Genomic DNA, 11,557 nt, shown 5'->3' on the forward strand with positions numbered 1-11,557 from the left:
TAGATCTTGTGTTATTCAAAACAACGTACAAGCATCCTGTAAGTGTTACTGTCACATCACTCGCTGTGCGTGCCTCTAGCAGGCTGTTTGCAGAGGTTCACACCCAGCTGGGCAAGCAGCAAGCTTCCAGGGCAGTGCCATGAAGCAGGGGATAAGGAAGAGGAGCCTAAAGACAAGGCCAGGAGCTTCAGGGAACCAGCAGGAATCAAGCCCCAGATACACAAGAGAGAGGATGTTTTTGTATCTATGCCCAACCCAGAAGAGTGAGAAAGAGCAGTGATTACTAGAAGAGGCTGCAAGAGCAGTGAGCAGAGCTTGGTGGGGTCAGTTCAACCACCAATTCAAGAATTTACTCTGATCTTTCACACCAAGCTAGACGCAACCACCACCAGCTCAGCCCTGTCCTCTCAGATGCTTTCCTTCTTGTCTGCTCTATTACACTTCTACAGATGATGCTCCCCATCCAGACGTTCTTTGTTACCTTTCTCTGTATCTTCTGCAAGATGTTTTTGAGAGAATCACGATTTTGCTAGAAGGGAACCCTACAGGTCTGCGGTCCAAACTCCTGCTCAGGGCAGGGCTAACGTCGAAGGGTTAAAGGAACGTCCATAATTCCACATAGATGCAGGTGCTACCTCTACAAGACGTGGGCATACCCCAATGATGTCCTTGGGCTGTTTCTGATTCCTTTCCTAAAAGTTCCCAACGCTGTGCTTGCCTTTTTGACCAGACTTGTGAACTAGGCTGATATTTTTAAAAAACACCCTACCTCAAACACTGCGTTTCCTGTCTCAACAGGCAATTCAGAGCTGTTTAGTCACAGCTCCTTCTCCTCCACGTGCAGGCCTTTGCACAGCCGCTGTTATCTGTCATTTAATCTTCCTGTTACTCATGAGATCTTCTCACAGCATTTTGTGGCCAGATCTGAAGATACCTTTTGAAAGCAGTTCTCCATCAGCTACAAACCCCATCACTTCCATAGCAGCCTTCTTTCCAAATCGTTTGTGAACAGGCCAGCTAGCACAGCTCCCAGACTACAACTTCATTAGTTTCCACCTCTTCAGTGAAAACCATTGTTCACAATCTCTGTTTTGCATCTTGCAACCAATTACAAAGCCAGCAGGATTTGTGGTTTTTTCACAGCACTTTCACTTGCAGTGATATCACCACTGCTTTTGAGTTCTGAAGGAAGCACTTCACTCCTGCACTGCAAGTAGATCCCAAAAGACCTCCACATGTATGTGACACATGGAGAAGGTACATAGCTGGCTAGATCTAAAAACCTGGAAATGCCAAAAAAATAAAGCTTCTAATTCTAATTCATGGAGAAAGCAAAGCATTTAAACAAAAAGCAGCTGGTCCATCAAACTCATGGGATAGCTCCTTTAACCACATTTAGTTCTTGGAGGTGACACTCTTGCAATCTTTTCCAGAGTGCAGTGAAAACAAGAATATCAAGCAACTGTCAAAGTCAGGACAGAGGAGAAAAATGTCCCATTTGACAGGATTATAGAAGTACCTGCATGCAATCCAAAGTACTCTGGCAGCAAAAAGAAAAGTAAAAAAGAGATGTAAAACCACATCAACAGTTACACGAGTCAAAAAATCAACAATCTGCCAAAGATAACACAATCCTCCGTTTGAAGGAAATTGTTTTCCCACCAACTCACAGTGTCTGCCTTTATCCACAGTGAGATTCCCACCACATTCCCATGCTTGCTAAACGAAAGCCAAATCCCACACATGAAATGCAAGAAGATAACCATGCGCTTTCTCAGGGCCTCCAAATCACAATACGCTTTGAGCCAAACCACAATATTCTTTGACTGTCAGTGCTAAATGTCAAGCCCTCTTTTCCCAGCACATTCCAACCAGCCATAAAATCAACACAACAGACACTTGGTGTCCAGACCTTTCCCCAGGTCTGAGATCAAGGAGTGCTGGGAATCAAGGCAAAGCTCAAGCTGGCTTTGACGTGATTTCAAGCAGCTGACAACCTGCTCAGTCTCACACCCTGCTCCTAAGTCAGGGAAGACCAGAGAAGTAACTCTGTTTGCTATTATTGCCACACAAAAACCTACGCTGGATTCCTGAAATCAGGCTGTCGATTGAGAACCTCGTCTCATGTACTTTGGCACCACTACTGAACTCCTCCATTCCTACGACCATAAGCCTCACGGTTTCCTTCCTAAGCTGAGATAGTGCTTCCATAGCAGCTCTGCACACTGAAACCATCCCATTCCTCCACTCACCCCATCACTGCCTCATCACACAACTGATGGCAGCTGAGGGCGGAAGGCAGCTCTGGAGATCACCCAGTCCAGCCACCTCAGCTCAAAGCAGGGTCAGCTAGAGCAGGCTGCCAAAAGCTTTGTCTGGTTGAGACTCCACGTACAACAACTGTGACTGAACTCTTCCAATGGGGAAACCAACCACACGCATTCTTCATTAAAGTTACATCGAAAGCAATCCAAACACATGTGAAAATGACAACATGCAGCGTAGGCACCCCAACCCCTTTAATTTTGCCATACATTGACATTCTGGAATGACTATGATTATAGTTAAGACATTTATATGACTGTTGCTCCACATTAAACAAGCTTTTAATGACAACTCCTATTTCTTTTGTCTACCTGGTGTCACTGACTTATAAAGCACCTCTGTATCAGTAACATGAAAGCAAGAATATTTAACTTACAAGGCCCTTGCAGAAGAACACAAGCAGCCTCTCAAACACACAACAAAATGACTGTCCCTTTCTTTCTTTGCACAGGTAGATGCCTAGTTTAAACATCAGTAGCTTCTCCAATCTTTAATGAACTGGTTCAGAAAACATTTGACGAGCATCAAACCTCCCTTCCCTTAAAGGATGCTAAGCAGCCAGCTGACTACCAACTGACATATGAGCAGCATCTGTATCAGCTTTGATCCTGCCTCTGCAGCCAAAAGGAGACGTCCCAGAAAGGACATGGCAATGGGACAATACCTAATGGCACTGCCTCACAATATCTGCCCAGCCTGCAGCAATTTCAGTCCCATTCAGTAGGAGCCCAGCAGTCTTGGGCTCTCCAGCTCGATATAGGTCAGGCCCCCTTCAAAGGAGATGCTATTTGCAGCCATGAAATGATCTCCTTCATCAAGGACACTCACCTTCAACAGCCACAGAGCTGCTGCACAGCAGTGGGCACAGGCAATTCAGCCTGCCATTCTGACTGTATGTCACCACACGGCCTCAATAGCACGAGATCTCCCTGTCCAGGTGTTGGACAGTGAGCCATTCTGCTCAGTCTCAGATGTTTTAGTACTCAGAAAACCTCAGTGGACTGAGGGAGCGGAAGCTGCCCTGTTTGCCATCACACCTAACCCAACTCTCTGGCAGACACTTAACCACCACATCAATTTCCAGGTCTTTGCACCTCCAGGAATCCACAGCCAAGGTTTTCTCCAAAGACATCCTGATAAATACTGAAATAATGCAGCGCTCGTCACATCTGCCAGGCAGCATCATAAAGCTCTCCAGCACCACAGCGAACTGGTGTGTTCTGTGTGGATGTCACAGCACTTGCACAGCCAGTCCCAGCCTGGCAAACGGGACCTCCCTCACACTTCAACACTTGCTATGCTCAGGCAAAGGTAACATTGCTCATTTTTTTTCCCTAATAAAAAGCATAGAGCACATATACACAAAAGAAATTTCAAGTTACAAGGACACAAGTACGCTTCCTCCCTGCAGATGATCCTGGAAAATGGAGCAGGCAGATATGGGGCTGGTTACTTAATGCATCCCTGAGAGAGTTGTTGGGCACAATCTGAATGAAGGAAACTGTCTCAGGGCTCAGCAGGTCAGGATTTAATCCCCAAAAACTTTGACTCCAGAGCCTACTCTGCCAGCTTAACCAGTTCTTGTTCACAGCAGCAACATGTTGCATCCAATCAACACATAAAAGCATTTTTCTCATAAACCAACAAAACCCAGAGCATCCAAAAAGCTGATATTAATAACAAAAGATACCAAATCCGCAGCTGCTAATCCATCTTGCTTTTGTTCTCTTACCTCTAGAAGCTGTACTGCTCCTTCATGTTCTCTTTTGGCCTCTGCCTGTGCCTAAGAAGAAAGAAGAAATGGAATAAATAAGAAAGCACCCAACCTCAGTTCACTTCTACTGTCATCACCACTTGTTGTAGTCGAGAAAACATTTTTATTGATTAAAGTGGTTAAAGTAGGTATTCACTTAAACTGTATAGTTAGAAACACACGTGCATGAGTGCTTAGAGAAGGTACGTACCAGGGAGTGCTAGAGGAAAGAGGAGCTTTTGTGGTGGTAAAAAATGCTGATGGTACTCTGGGTCCAAGAGGAGAGGCTGGACCCTGGTACCGTGGTCTCCCAGGTGCATACCAAACGTAGGATAGATGTGATAAGGCAAGGGTTAGGTAATAACTTTTCTCGCTTCTGCATGCCAAGAAATTAGGTGGAGGTGGGCTTTACAGCAGATCAGTACCTTGTATGGGATACTGTGGTAGTGGGGAACCAATCGTGGGAAAGGGCAAATTAAAAAGCAGACATTTTATGCATATTTGTGTAATCTTGTGAAATCGCTTTGTTAAAGATGTATAAATGAGCTGTGAAAACACATGGACTTTGGAGCACAATTAGAGGAGCTATCCTCTGTGTTCCCCAGCGCTGTGAATAAAGAAATGCCTGCTCATCTGCTACTGTGTAGATAAGTTTTTCTCATCGTGTTTGCGACCCCATCAACACTTTGATAGACCATTATAGATTTAAAACACTGCACAGACTGAAAGTATCTTTGGTCCTTGGATAAACAGCAGCGAGAGACCAGACCTGCCATTCATAAGAAAAGCCCCTCACTTTGCTGAGGTGCCAGAGCTCTCATACACGCAGACACTCTGTCCTGGTTTCCTTTATTCTGTAAACTCACATATACCTCCTCCATACACCTCACTTTCAAGGTAAAAAGGTGTAGGAATCTCATCATTTTTCAGGGATTCAAAGAGTAAAATATCCATTCTCTCATGTGCTGCATACCTGCTGCAATCGTCTGACTTCCTCTTGCTTCTCCTGCAGGACTAGCAGCGCTTCCTTGTGCTCGACTTCCAGCTGCTGCCTCCGCTCAGCCACATTTCTCATGTGCTGCAGAACAATTCACAGACAGCTGAAGGGTGACAGTACTGAAATACTGTCCTGAGTCCTATCAAAGGCCATGAAGTCAAAACATGGTCTGTATTTCATGTCATCATTAAACAGAGGACAAAGCAAGAAACTCTCACCACAAGCCAGAGCAACACAGTCATAAAAAAATACTCAAACCAGTGATGGATGCCCTATTTCCCCTCCCACACACACCCCTGCAGCAGCCTTTCTAAAGGACTTCTGCCCACCTTGGGCAGAAGCAGAATTCCCAACGGAAGCACAGAGACAAAAGAATGGACAGCAAAAGCAAAGAGACAACATGTGCCTTCCAAAAGCAGCACGAAGTGTCTGGACAGTCCTTCCAGCCACGTGGATGCCACTGACCTTCAGCACCTGCTCTAGATTCTCCAGCTTGGTTTGGAGTCCTTGATTCGCCTGAATTACTGAATCCCGTTCCTTAGTAACCAAAACAACCTGCAATTTCAGGTCAGCATTCTCAGATTCAACCTGAAGATAAAGGATTTTCAATTAGCACAGGTAGCATATTCCTTGCATACATAAGAGAAGACTTTCTATATCTCAATGCGTTGTTTTGCAGACCTGCTATCTACCTGTAATGATACCAAAATCATGAACCTCCTCTCCCTCTGGCTTTCCTCAAAACAAACACATGTGCATTTGTATCAGTCCTCAATGTGATAAACAATTCATCTGCACACACTGCTTCTGCCACTACTCACCTCTGCTCTCCTTTTGCAGGGAGGAGGGGACTGGGATATGAACAGGGTACATATGAAGAGAGATGAAAAAAAGCACAAAGGTCTGCAAGCTTTTTTAATCCTAGCTGGTAGGATTAAACACAGAGAACAGCACAGAAAGACACAGCAGCCTGCTGAAATCATCTTTACCTTCTCCACTTACTACAGGAAGTTCCAGCAACATACTTTGGTTCTAGAGGGCACCATGGCTTGATGACTATTAGCAGTGCAGATCAGCAAGCAAAAACAAGCACTTCCACTTAGAACAGTCAGTCATTAAGTATCTGGGAAGCCTCATCCATGGTGGCAATATGACGACATAAGGGACAGACAAGTGGCTTTCTAACTCTTGCACACTACATTTGTTCAGAGGAACTGGGAACAGAAACCCATGGAGGTCCTTCAGTGCAGTACCAACTCTACCACCATTCCCACATGCAAAAACACGTTCCTAGAACACAACCTCCAAAATACAGCCACCCACCCCTGAAATCCACTCTGCAAACTGAACAGAGCAAGTATCCTGCAGGATACTTGTCCCAGGACCTGAAGCTTCTGGGTTTTCCACGTGGCAAAGGCAGCTCTGAATTGCAGAGCTGGCTTTTTCCCCTGCCCCATCATCAGCCACCAAAACGCCTTTTCAAGGACAACAAAGAAAAAAGTCAGAGGTGACTGAGGACTTCCAGACACACCACACGTTTGCACTGCTTGCAGTGATGGGTTCTGCTCTGCTAGGACTCTGAGCAGTGCACACTGCTCCCCTCCAACCACTGTCCATCTTTGGTTATGAACTCATTAACAAATTACCACAGGTAAATGAAATATGAACGTAAGGACAGACAAAGCATCTCACTCAAGTCTTGAGAAACAGATAAAAATAAGGCCATTAAATGTTCTGCTTGCAGGTACCATGGGGTAAGCAGGACACAGAGGTACACAGATGGGCACACGACCACTACTCAGCTGGCAATCTGAAAACCCAGCATGCTAGCAAGTTCTCAGCAAAATTTCAGAGAAGCTAATGCTCCATCTGACAAACAAAGATATTGCTTCTTACCTGTCCTGCCCATCCAGCCTTCTCGTTCAGCTGCAGGTTCTCTTCGGCCAGTCGTGCATTTTCACTTTGTACCTCCTGCAGCTGGATCTCCTGTCCAGAAATAGCGTGTTACTACACCAAGGCCCTCAGATCAACTCCCCCAGACTATCCTGCAGAGCAGCTCTGCTGCTCCTGTTCACTGATGGAGCAAGATGCTGATGCGATGCTGCCTGAGGGGTACGAAGCAACAGTGTGCAGCACAGCTCAAGCTGGCATCAGCTCTGTGCCAGTTGATCTCTTAAGTTTCTTTTCCCATTTACGTGGCCTCAAAGCCCAGAATGAGGACGACAATTCCTTGTTACATTATTTACACACTGCTGTCTAGAACTCCATTTCCACCCACAAAAATTCATCAAGGTTCACTGCTGGTTCAAGCTCAGAGTCTTGTTGACAAATTTCAGTTAAGGAAGAAAACTTATATGGAAGAATTATGCTAAAGAGAGTTCTAGACTGCAAACTCAGGGTGTTTTAAATGGTTGACTCTAGTCTGAAACCAGGATTGTCTGGAGTTAAGAAAGCAACATGAGCCAGCAATCATTCTGCCTTTACGGAATATTGTCTCTGAGCAGGCAGGAGACCATGGACATCTGGAGAGACATCGACTGAATTTGTCAGGTCCAGTCCATCTGCAGCAACTTTGTGCAGCAACAGAGGAATTTAACAGTTCCATAGCCACACGTGACTACACACACACACACACACACACACACACACACTTCCCCATCCCAGTGTTTTATGGATCATCTAATATTTTCTGGCTATCCCAAGAGCTAACTCCCTGTGCACACAGAGTCTCAGCCCCAGTACTTCAAGGTGAATTGGTCCCTTCTTGATCTTCAAAAGCTAACAACATTAAATGACCAACTTATTCCTTAAACATCCCATTCCAACCCAGACAACAAGGCTGAGCACTATGATCTGCACGTGAGCCCGAGCTGTGCATTACAACTGACCTGAACTGAGATCTGAGCAAGACCTAAAACCTCTATTCAGAAGGAAAGCACCCTTGGGTGAAACTATAGACTGTCATAGTCACTCATGCCACCAGTGCTGCTCAGCGAAGTAGAAACAGAACGAAGAAATCCAGATGCTGTGATACGATCCGTAAAACCTTCATGAAATCAAACACGAGCGAGATTTCATCCAACAAATAAGAAGCACAAGCAAATGACTGTAGGTTTGTGTAATTACCATCTGCAGAAACCTTTCTATACCTCTCCGGAGTGCGTATGAAAATGGTAGGTATCTCCACAAACGAGCAAAGGTCACAGAGCTACATCCAATGATTTACGTAGCTGTATTCAACCCACAGCCAGCTGAAAGACTAAGTAAACAATTCCAACCTCAAGGGCTGGAGCCCAAACTTTGTGGCACTGTTCAAATTAAGAGAAAGACTGGTAACTCGTTATTAAGATAAACTGAAGAGAATCCAAGAAAGGCACACAACAACCTAGCTCCTCTTCTACCATTACGGTCACACCAGTGGGCAACAAAAACACTCACCAGTTCTTTGCATCTTTTATGCTTTTTCCTCACTTCATGCTCAAGGTTTTCACATTTTTTGCGCTTTTTCTTGAGTTCAGATTCCTGCACAAAACAGCCATAAGTAGTTCAGCAAGTCCACATTCTTACAATGCATAAGAAATTCAAGCCCAGCTTCTCAGGGTTTTTCTTCAGGCCTCAAGGCTGTATTAGCTATTTTTATTTTCTTAAGAAAATCTCTTTGCGACAAAGAAAGAATACAGAAACCAAGGGAGATTTTTTTAAATACTTAGTAAAAACAAAAAAAATTTTCAAGTGAAACAGCTATTCCTCTCTTCCCCAAACCTTTCATCTTCCTGAAGCAGTTCTCCATTTCCCATTTGCACAGACTGTTTCTATTTGGACAGGAGAGAAAAGAAGACAGGATGTGGGGGACAAAAAGACAGAGCTGTGCAAAATATTCAGCTTGAAACACCAGCCGTGCTATCTTAGCTTCTATTCTAATCCAAATGACATCTAACAGAGAGCAGACATTCTCTGGCTACATACCTTTATCTGCAGTCACTCGCTACCATCGTTGTTTCCTCAGCTAGATTAGAATTGCTAAACCTCCCTGCGAACTGTCCTAGTTTGCTGGAATAATTCACAAGAGACATATTCCTCATGCAACATCTGTCCCAGGTCAGTCATATTTGTTCCCTGTTCAAATAAGGCTAAACTAAACACAGCAGAGAATCTACTGGCATTTCCCTCTCATTTTAGCACGACACATTCCCCCATCAGCCCAGTACCTGGAGCTGCCACCCAGCAACACTCTCCATGCAGAGGGTCTGTGTTTTTGCACCAATTCCCCAAGCTTCCAACTTTTGCAGAGCAGCTGCACCTAAAAAGTCTTCAGTCCCCAGAACCTCTGCCTGGATCGCATGGGTGAAAACCCCAAGTATAGCACTCCTTCACCCAAAGCCAGTCCCAACTCACCAGCTGCTGTATCTGCTGGCTGCTCTCTTGGTCTGTTATTGCATTTTTGGGAGGGAAATTTTCATGTCCTTCAGAGGCAGGTCCCAGAGGCTGCACACCTGGTTTCACCTGGAAAGCAAGCGAGATGTCAGAGAGCTCTGGGACAGCCAGGACCACAGAGCACACCACACACATCGAGGGAGAAGAGGCTCTCCTGGCAGCACCGCCTGGGAGAGCAACGCTCCGTATGAAAACCCCTGATCTCTGAACTGCACAGAGAAAGGTGAACATCACACCAAGGACCTCTCAGCCACCAGAAACCTGTGCTGCAATTCTTCTGGAGCCCAGCACCAATCAACCCAGCTTGACTAAACCACCCACATGCAATACCCGGCTCCAGAAGGCTCTCAGATCCCAGTCCCCACTTGTGCCTCATCTAAGGGTTCAATGAGAGGCATCAGCAACACGGCCCTCTACAAAGCAGTAAGAAGACGATGGAAGATGGTCAGAAGGGAGAACACAACCCCCACAAACAGCAGAAAGCAGAAATCAGTGAGGTCTCAGGATCTAAAGGCAAGGAAGAGCAGATAAAAAATACCAAGAAATAGAGCACCCCACCTCAGCTGGTAGCTGAGGACTGAAATGGCAGCAGGCGTGCTACAGCCTATGTGCCGCCACCAAACGAGACACTTTTCTGTACGTGTCTGTACTCAACTTTCTAACAAACTCCCTTTTAATACTGGCTACAAATGCACCTTTAATGCTCTGAATTTTCACTCTCAACTGATATTTGACTTTGTGTTATCTGCCTAGAATACTCCCTGACAGCAGGGCCAAGGCCTGAGGTAAAAGGAAAGAAAAAGGGCGCCGGTCATGTTTTATTTTACATGTTGCATTTAAAAGTATTTTTGATAAATACATTTTAGGGACAGGAGATCTTTAGGATCACCAAAGCCTACAGTGAGCAAGCAGCAGGATTTCGAGAAATCTCACGAAATCTCAGCCCTTAACCTCTGGGTGGCCTCTCAGCAGAAGTGGGATTTCTTGTTTCACTTTGAACACCTGCAGCACTAAGGGGTCTGCATTCCTAAGCCTGAGCTCCCTTTACAGTCAGCCCTTAGGACAGTGTCTAAGCACTGCACCTAAAACAACATTTCTTTTACCTTTCTTAGGCTTGAAACCCTGGTTTTAACTATGCCCATACTCATGGCTCCACTGCTGAAAGCCAAAAGCCCTAAAAGGCTACATTCAAGCCCAGACTATCAATGTTTTCAGATTTTCTACATGGAAAACCCTGAAACCACCCTCCTGAGATTCCCATGGGAGCCTGGCAGCCTGAGCACCAACCAGTGGCCAGAAGTCTCGAGAGCCTTCACCCAAGCCACGGCACCTTCTGACCCAGCCCCTGGGAGCTGTCAGACGTGCTGCAGAACCAGTGTTTAACTCTGGAATATCCATGTGCAAATGTTTCTGAGGCTTTTTCGTTTTAAACCACATGGTACATACTCAGTTCTAAATCTGTCTTTCACACCTCCCCTCCAAAACTGTTCTTCCTTGCAAACTGAAAATGTTGCATTTTAGCCAAGTTCAATGAAATTGGGTCCCAAGGAATGCTCGTGGATCCCAGCTAAGGTTAGATACCCACGGCACAAGTGCCACGCACTGTGCTTCATGAGTCACGTTCTCTTGCAAGTAGGCATGCAAGATGGCAAATCTGCTTGTTTGTCATCGTTTCCCAGCAAAAAGCAAAACAAAATGATGACATTCCTAATTACAGACAACTTACAAAAACAATGACGTTTTAAGTTTGCTCTCATGGACCTAATTTCCTCCCAAAAAACAAAGACATGCCCCCAGCCACATGCTCATATACTGTTGTTTTTCTGCAAGACCCAGACCCATCACCATATTAAACAACCGAAAAATGAGACTGGCACACACCATGAAGAGAGCTGTGACCTGGAGCTGTGCCACCTCATTCACAGCAGGCACTGGAAGTCGCTCAACGAATGAGCCAGGTGCTCAACCACAGTTAAATATCACTGAAACAGCTGCTTTCCACCCCAGTGCTACCTGTGGTGGGCACTGCCATTGGAGAAGCCCCGGCC

General features: G+C 45.4%; 1 protein-coding gene across 1 annotated transcript in view; it reads right to left on the reverse strand.

The window, feature by feature from the left end:
* BZRAP1 (benzodiazepine receptor (peripheral) associated protein 1) overlaps positions 1-9,575 on the reverse strand; it is a 48,367-nt gene extending 38,792 nt beyond the window's left edge. Inside the window, exons 1-6 of the mRNA XM_010179465.1 lie at positions 9,471-9,575; positions 8,514-8,597; positions 6,972-7,061; positions 5,541-5,663; positions 5,052-5,156; positions 4,058-4,108 (exon numbers count right to left, since the gene is read on the reverse strand). Of these exons, the coding sequence (XP_010177767.1) occupies positions 4,058-4,108; positions 5,052-5,153 (153 nt within the window). The 5' untranslated portion in view covers positions 5,154-5,156; positions 5,541-5,663; positions 6,972-7,061; positions 8,514-8,597; positions 9,471-9,575. The remainder of the gene's footprint in view (positions 1-4,057; positions 4,109-5,051; positions 5,157-5,540; positions 5,664-6,971; positions 7,062-8,513; positions 8,598-9,470) is intronic.
* Between the last annotated feature and the right edge of the window lie 1,982 nt (positions 9,576-11,557).

The sequence above is a fragment of the Mesitornis unicolor genome, unplaced genomic scaffold (genome assembly GCF_000695765.1).
Source record: "Mesitornis unicolor isolate BGI_N332 unplaced genomic scaffold, ASM69576v1 scaffold6222, whole genome shotgun sequence".
NCBI classification, from domain to species: Eukaryota; Metazoa; Chordata; class Aves; order Mesitornithiformes; family Mesitornithidae; genus Mesitornis; species Mesitornis unicolor.